Raw genomic sequence first — 7,806 nt, forward strand, 5'->3', positions numbered from 1 at the left:
TCATGATTTATATCAATTCATGCATGTGAAGGTGAACTGATTGCATCATAGGAAAATAATCAAAGAAATATAACCATTTTATGCTCGTGGATCTCACAAAAACATTGATCAGGGTATTTTGCATTATAATCACTAAAGAAACATTTAGAAGTATCACATGATGACCCCAGAAACTATGGAACATATCTAAAATGATGAATAAAAGCAATAAACTGAAATTTCATCCAAAAAGAGTAGGAACCCTAAAACAAGCTCAGTTATTATTACAAGAGAAAAATAGTACAAGTCGTGAATGCATGAAATATATGGGCTTCATGAAAAATGGGAGGGTAAACATGATAATAAGGACATAGAATTAACATTATTTTAAGCCTCATTTAAAAAGTGAGAAAACAATGCCATTAGAAATAGTTATTTCATGGAAACTTACTTAATAGGCATAACACTTTTTAGAACAAGCTTAACTGTTTAAGAAAGTTGGTAAATGTAATAACATATAGGCTGACTAAATAAATCTTATGAATATGGTTATAGCGTTACAATCATCTAATTGTTAAAATTCCACTTTACTTTCAAATATAATCAATATTTTAATTAATAGTATCTCCTAACAGTATTCAAGGATGGGAATCATGACATTTTGACATAAAGAACACCATTCTTCTATGATAGTTGAATTAATACGTCTACATCAAGTGCCAATGATGAAATTATCATGCTATTGACTTTTAAATTATTAAATAAATGCAACTCGTTAGGAGAAGCACAATAATAGGTTAGCACCTATTGATAAATCATCAAAACATACTTGCCAGATTGTTCTCATTCGAATATGAATTTTATTAAAGTTGGAAAACTAAACGAGATAGTGATAAACATGATCTAAGTATCCTTAAGGAATATTATGTACGTGACAGTAAAATGTATTTCCATTATTTTATTGAAACTCACCGTCTGGTGGGTGCACATAGAGTGATATAAAATCTTCCGAGCGTCATTGCTTGATCAGTGAATTGGAGGTCAAGAAGATATGATCTGGTTTGAATCATGGAGGTGGCGTCAGAGCAAAGCCTGCAAAGGTTTTTGAGGATAATACAGAATTATCCTCAAGTATTTTTCCCTACAATATTGAATTTGTGACGAATACGGTGCATTCATTGCATTAATTTTTCCCTATACGAGACATTTCCTCGAGCTTTCCCCGAATTCTTATCCAGATTCACATGGCGAGAACATGTTGGTTTCATTCAGACGTAAACCGACACGGAGAACACCATTTTAATCCGATGAAGAATAGCCTGGCTCGCTGGGAAGAAAATAGCCTTCCTCCAACTAGTTCGAGAAGGTTCGTTTCTATGTCTTCATTCCCTTTGTAGCTCTTCCAAGGTTCAGAAGGCCTGAAGGCATCCAGTGAACACTTTTTAGGAAGCCAGCGCCAAAATCGTAAAGTGGCGGGTAAGGGGGAATGGAGGGCAGTTAAGCGGACAATAATGAGCTAATACCGACCCCGTAGCTAGCAAATAATACTCCAGACCAGTCAATTAAGGACCTCTTATAAAACCAAGTTTACATTCGAAGGAATGGCATCGATCTCCAATCGCTCCACAGCCCAAAACAGGCTAACTCTGCTCCGTTCTCCTCCATGGCGCAATCTATTTACACCGTCGCTATTCTCATGGTAATCAGCATTTCGAGTCAAGTCCCAGTTTCCCCTTTATATTTTTCAGCATTTTTAGGATAATGAACATCATCTCTTTTACAGATGGCGGTCATTGGCGTATCTGCTGGAAGTTTACCTCCTCAAAACTATTGGCACTCTGTTTTGCCCCACACGCCCATTCCTAGCGCACTGCGCCAGCGTTTCCAATCAGGTTTTTACTCCCACTAAGTCACACGGTTTGCTTCCTGAGAATAGTCGAGATCCAGAAAGAGAAGAGAGAAAAAGGAGGAGGGAGAAACAGAGAGAACGAGACACGGAGTCAGAGAATAACGTCGTATGTATCGATTTTAAAACTTCGTTAATGGTTGTGTTACAAATCTAATAGAAACTGTGTTGTTATTTGTCTGACTACATGCGGTTAGGTACCTTTAGGGGAGTTCGATTAAGTTTTGTTATAGTATGCGGTTAAGTCCCCTTAAATTGGCTCGATTGAGTTCTATCGAATTATGCGTTGTTAAGTCTCGTCAAGGAGTTTTGGTGTATTAGATTTGATCTTGGCAGATGGTTCGTTATTTCTATCATTTGTTTGTGGTCGCATGTTTTCGTTATTGGTGTATTAGATTTCGATCTTAAATGATTGGTTAGTTATATTGAAGCTCAACTTTCCGCCGATCCAATGGTTTTATATTTCTTATACCTCCTTCACGTATATGCTCCTGGGATAACTAATGTTTAACTTTTGCTTGAAATTTTCTTCCTTGGCAGATGATGGGGCTACAGTGGGAACCAGCCAAGGCGTCGTCGTGAACGTGGGAACCCCAGGAGTTGGAGTTGGAGTTGCCGTAGGAACTCCTGGAACTGGAACCATAGTCAACGTCTATCCTTTTATATATCAGTATGCAGCTACTAAAACTCAGGTCCACGATAACGTGGGCTCAGCTCTCTTCTTCTTGGAGAAGGATCTTCTCCCAGGCTCCAAGATGACAGTTCATTTCGGCAAAACCACGCCCAACGTCGCCTTTCTCCCACGCTCGGTAGCTAACTCCTTACCCTTTTCCTCTTCCAAGTTTTCCGAGGTCCTTAGCCGCCTCTCCTTGAAATCCAACTCCAAGGAGGCCGCGATCATAAGCCAAACCCTAAAAACATGCGAGGAGAAACCCGTAAAAGGAGAGACTAAGTACTGCGCTACGTCGTTAGAATCCATGGTTGACTTCGCCACTGCCAGCCTTGGCTCTCGCGATCTTCACGCGATTTCTACGGAGGTGAGTAAGCCCAACTCACCGAAGCAGGCTTACGTTATAGAACAGTCCGGTGTTGAGAAGGTCTCTGATAGTAAGGCCGTGGCTTGTCACGCTGAGCCCTACGCGTACGCTGTGTACTACTGCCATGCCAGCCACGCAACTAAGTCCTACTTGGTGAAGCTGAGTGGAACTGATGGAACAAAGGCGGAGGCCGTTGTGGTTTGTCATAATGACACATCGAGCTGGAACCCTAAACACATCGCTTTTCAGCTGCTCAAGATTAGGCCAGGCACGGTTCCCGTGTGCCATTTTCTCCCCACCGATCACGTCGTCTGGGCTGTTGACGCCTAAAATTTCGGTGTTGATGACGGGGAATAATTACCCATTAAAAGTCGTATCTTTTGTACGTGTCGTTGTCGTTGTACGTGTTTCTGAGGGCGTGGGAAATGCCCGACTTGAAGGTTTCGTATGCAATAAACAGAATGAAGTTTACAGAGTTTGATGTGCTTTTATCATGAAGATTGACCAATTGTGATGGTACAGAGCTAAATAAATAGACTCGTTTTCTGGTTGCTGCTAATATCAACTCATCTTCGCCGACAGCCTTTTAGCAGTCTACACGCCGACGTTTTCTCGGAGCTTATCGGCTGTTTTCTTCCCCCTTTCCGACATTAAAAATAAGGAATCTTTTTTATTAAAACGGTACGTCTAGGTTTCTTTCATCCTAAATCTCAAAATGTAATTTAAATGAAGTTTTAATTATATTTATATTCTCTTAATTTTATAAGTAGATATTTCAAAAATATAATAAAAAACTTAATTATGGTAAATCATAAAGGGATAGATTCTGATAAGCCGAAAATAGGGGTAAAAACTATGCAATTTTTAGCCCTTGTCGTTGTGGAATTTGGCTTATGCAATAAAATTTATAAGAACTTCACTTAAGACGTATAGTGATAAGTACGAGTGTCGTCCAAGGGAAGCTAGTAACGAATTTGATTTGGTGATTGTATTGGTCGTTTCACTCTGATTAAACTGAATTTGATCTTCAATGAGGATCAAATCACCCTAATTAGATGAGAATTTAGAAAGGGGGGTAGAAGAGTTGAGATGAATAGAAGAAATATGGAGCTCTAAATTGGCTTATTTGATCCTAATAAAAGGATCCAAGAGGTCAATTAGAGAGGTTAAAAGGGAATTTTTAATTTGAGTTTGGTTTGTTTTTGCAACTTTGATAATTCAAAACTGAAATGGGGGTAATTTAATCTCCTAAGAATTAAAACTAATTTTTTTTAGAGTTTTTCTTTGGAATGCAGTTGAATGCTTAGTTGAATCCCTCAAATTCTCCTCTCAATCCTAATCAGGGCTTGTACATGCCGCTCAAGCCAAGCGATTTATAATTTCATATCAAAACCAAGAAGAAGAAACAAGAAATTGAACTAATCTCATTCAAAATGCACAAATCCAAATACAATCAAGGAAAAAGTACCAGATAACTTGATCCAGGGTGGAACACCTCTCTGTCTCGCAACTGTGATAGAGAACCATCAAGAATGAGCTCCCCCTCTCGAAATTTAGTTTTTATACTTAGGTTATATGGTAAAATCACCATTTTACTCCCGTTTAGTACTTAATATTTATCTATCAATGTAGGCTGGATCTGAATGATCCAACCATCCAGATAGAAAGAGGGGATCAAGACGAACAAATCCATAAAAAAATACATCTCAATCGGACTTCAGGATCAAAAGTTATTAATAAATCAATTTTAAACCAATTTAATCCATTGGATTTAAAATTGATTTATTTATTAATTTCGTTTTTAAGCACGCAATGACGTGTCGCGCTCTCATTGGCTGGCGCATTTTGAATCCTCCTTTTTTCAGAAAAGTCCTTAAAAATCCTGGAATTGCTTTTGGACGCCGCCCAAAAGTAATTGCGTATATGCCCCTAGCGCACTCTCTCTCCTCCGATTTCTCCTAAAAAGATTAAAAATATATATTAAAAATTGCAATAAAACCCTGTAAAATTTTCAATTGGATCTTTACACCTGTAGTAGCGACGAAAGTTCGCAAAAAGGCCCTTGAAAGTTCAAAAATAATAAAAATACTTCTTTTTCTATTATAAATATACTTTTTTTCTTTGAAATAAATACATTTCCTCTTCAAATAAATCTCAGAAAAATCCTAAAAATTTGTAAAAAATTCTAGAAAATTCACTGATTCATTCCCATGCTGATAAATGTCGAAATAAAATATTAAATATGCCATTTTCATTCAAAAATAATTATTTCGAGGTTCAATAAATCCTTTAAAATTCATAAAATTAGGGGAAAATCAGAAATCACTTGAAAACACTATTTTCATGTAAATATATGATAACAACCCCATTTTAAGCTCTTTAAATGCATAAAATTGTGCTAATAATATGAAATAAAGACACAAATTAGGGTGTTATCATATACCCCCCTGCTTAGACATTGTTAGTCCCTTAGCAGCATCTAAGTATTTTGCCACATTATCATTTCTTTCATCCTGTAGGTCAGACAATGAGTGTTGGAAGTGTTAAGTGCATCAATCAGAAGCCGAGCTAAAACACTAAATGACAATTTCAGCCACGGCCTTTTCAGGAATGTGGGGTTCCTTTCTCCTTGGTTTGAATGCCTAAGTGGATGAGAAGGGAGTGTACTCGTTGCTAGGTATGATGCTATACTCCTAAGGTGAACTCTCTGCACTCATCTGAAAGTGGCCTCACATCTCTCGCAAGCAAGATCACTCTCTCCCTGGGTGGCGGCCACCGAGTACTTGTCTCCCATTAGTATTTTTTCCACCCCAAAAATAGAGGCAGCCAATTTCTCCTCCTCTTTAGCACAGAAAATGAAGGTAACAAAAAGGGATATATGGCGTAATTGTTGGGGTTGTGATGCAAGAGATGGGAATAACATGAGGGGACTTGAATAAGTGTGTTCAAAAATATGGTGGATGTATGGTTGATAGAATGTGGTGCTACCTACGACAACCTACTCCCAAGATTTTTAGAAGAAGTGGGGGAGATAGTAGAGATGGGACCAATGTGATGATACAAAGATATAGAACCATATTACCCTGAATTTAAAGTTAACACCAGAAATTGTGCAAGTCAAACCCCTCTTTTCTCTTTGTCTTCTTCTCCTTCTTTCTTGTCTTTTCTTTTATTTATTTTTTATTTTTTTTCCAAACTTATTTCTGCTTTTTTTTTTATATCAACGAGGGGAATGACAAAAAATGAAACACTTTCCATGATCTAAATGGTTTTCCAAACATCTTGTCACAACTAGCATGAGTGTTATAACAATCACATTGGTCTAGGGAGAAGAGAGAGAAGAATAAGATTTAGATAATCCAGAGTGAATTATGGACAGAAAAAGAGTTGAAGAGGCAGTATCGGAGTAATACCGTGGAAAGAGAGATAGACGTACTTGGGAGATAGGTATATCTTTGGTAGTGGGAGCAAGGTGGTGGAGTCAAATTATGATGGATATGGCGTGAAGTGTGTGGAACAATGAGGTGGATGGAGATGGTGGATTCTGTGCATAGGACTTGGAGAATGACTGCGCACTATTTTGGAATGAAAGTAGGCTAATGGTGGGACGAAATACATAAGTGGGATCGGCTATTTTGAACTGATTGGAATGGGGGATCTCAATTCACTCATCACTCTCCTTTCAAGTATAGAGCTTCTACCCTTAGACTTTCCATCATCTAATCACCCACTAGACGACCTCCCCAATTTGACATTGAACCCACATTGCTCAAAATCACTTGTGTTGCACCTCAACATGTTCCTGATCCGCTCTAGGAGCTTAACTTCTCTACACATGTTTCCAAACCACTGGATGAAATAAAATTAATTCATGTATGTGCATGTTAAAGATCGTTAAAAGCAGGTTCAATTCATGTAGTATTCTTTAAAATTAATCACATGAGTCAACGTTTTCCATATAAAATGAACTAGCTCCCCCCACTAAAACATGCATGGTCCTCAATGCACAACGATTAAAATAACGAAAAGGAAAATTGAGGGAGAGAATTGCAAACAGTGGGGATGGACTTGTGGCTTGCTGTTGAGATGATAGATATAAAATCTTGAATACGTCATGCTGCATTTGACAATCTTCCCGTGAGAGCTGCGGATACAAGGCCCCATTCCTGAAACAAAACCAAAAACAAAGCGAGCAAAATGGACAAGAAAATAAAACTAACAAGAAAATAAAACTAACAATAAAATAAAGTAAGGATAAAAATAAAACTCCAAGGGGTTCAAAAAAAAGGTACTAGTATGGATTTAGGGATCCATAACGCCTTACGTGATTTAGGAATCCATACTTGGTGCCGTAGATTTGGGGTCAGAATGACCGTCGGCCTCATAAAGATTGATTGCCTAGGAGTCCATTTCATTTTCTCATGTATTTGATTGCCCCCTTGATGATTCCTCTTGTCTACAAACATCCTCTTCATGCCAGCATTTGTCCTTATTCTATTATTTGTTGTTCTTTTGTTCTTCCTCTTTGGCATGGAGGTTGAGGGAATATCAGCAATATCTTTATGCAAAGTTTTATTATCCAAACTACATTTCTCTGTGCTCCTTTTCATTTTGCATTTTTCCTCTTGTAATACCTTGATACTGTTCTGTAAGTAGTGATTAATTATTGTCAAGGCCACAAGTCGTATTTGGGAATGCAAACATGAGGGTTTACAATAAGTTTGGATAACTGAAGTAGTAGATGGTGATGTGGAAACTTTGTTTTCAAGTATGGTACCTCCATGAATTTAACTTCAAAAAAGTCTTCAAATATTATGTAAGATATCTTAAATCATCTACTTCAAAATACTAAAAAAAATTCTTTTATTGATATAATTTAATGCC

At 37.6% G+C, this 7,806-nt stretch overlaps 1 protein-coding gene across 1 annotated transcript; it reads left to right on the plus strand.

Annotated features, from left to right (window-relative positions):
• The first annotated feature begins 1,361 nt into the window (after positions 1-1,361).
• LOC144703146 (BURP domain-containing protein 3-like) lies at positions 1,362-3,534 on the plus strand. The gene is made up of 3 exons (XM_078575240.1): positions 1,362-1,678; positions 1,763-1,871; positions 2,426-3,534. Exons 1-3 carry the CDS (start codon positions 1,643-1,645, stop codon positions 3,250-3,252), a joined length of 972 nt encoding a protein of 323 aa, XP_078431366.1. The 5' UTR covers positions 1,362-1,642; the 3' UTR covers positions 3,253-3,534.
• Positions 3,535-7,806: the final 4,272 nt, after the last annotated feature.

Source organism: Wolffia australiana, chromosome 5 (assembly GCF_029677425.1).
Source record: "Wolffia australiana isolate 7733 chromosome 5, ASM2967742v1".
Classification (NCBI taxonomy): domain Eukaryota; kingdom Viridiplantae; phylum Streptophyta; class Magnoliopsida; order Alismatales; family Araceae; genus Wolffia; species Wolffia australiana.

Coding starts and splice junctions, on each gene's coding strand:
- LOC144703146 (XM_078575240.1), top strand. CDS start 1,643: ATGGCGCAATCTATTTACACCGTCGCTATTCTCATG. Junction 1,679..1,762: donor ACACCGTCGCTATTCTCATG/GTAATCAGCATT, acceptor TCTCTTTTACAG/ATGGCGGTCATTGGCGTATC. Junction 1,872..2,425: donor GCGCCAGCGTTTCCAATCAG/GTTTTTACTCCC, acceptor CTTCCTTGGCAG/ATGATGGGGCTACAGTGGGA.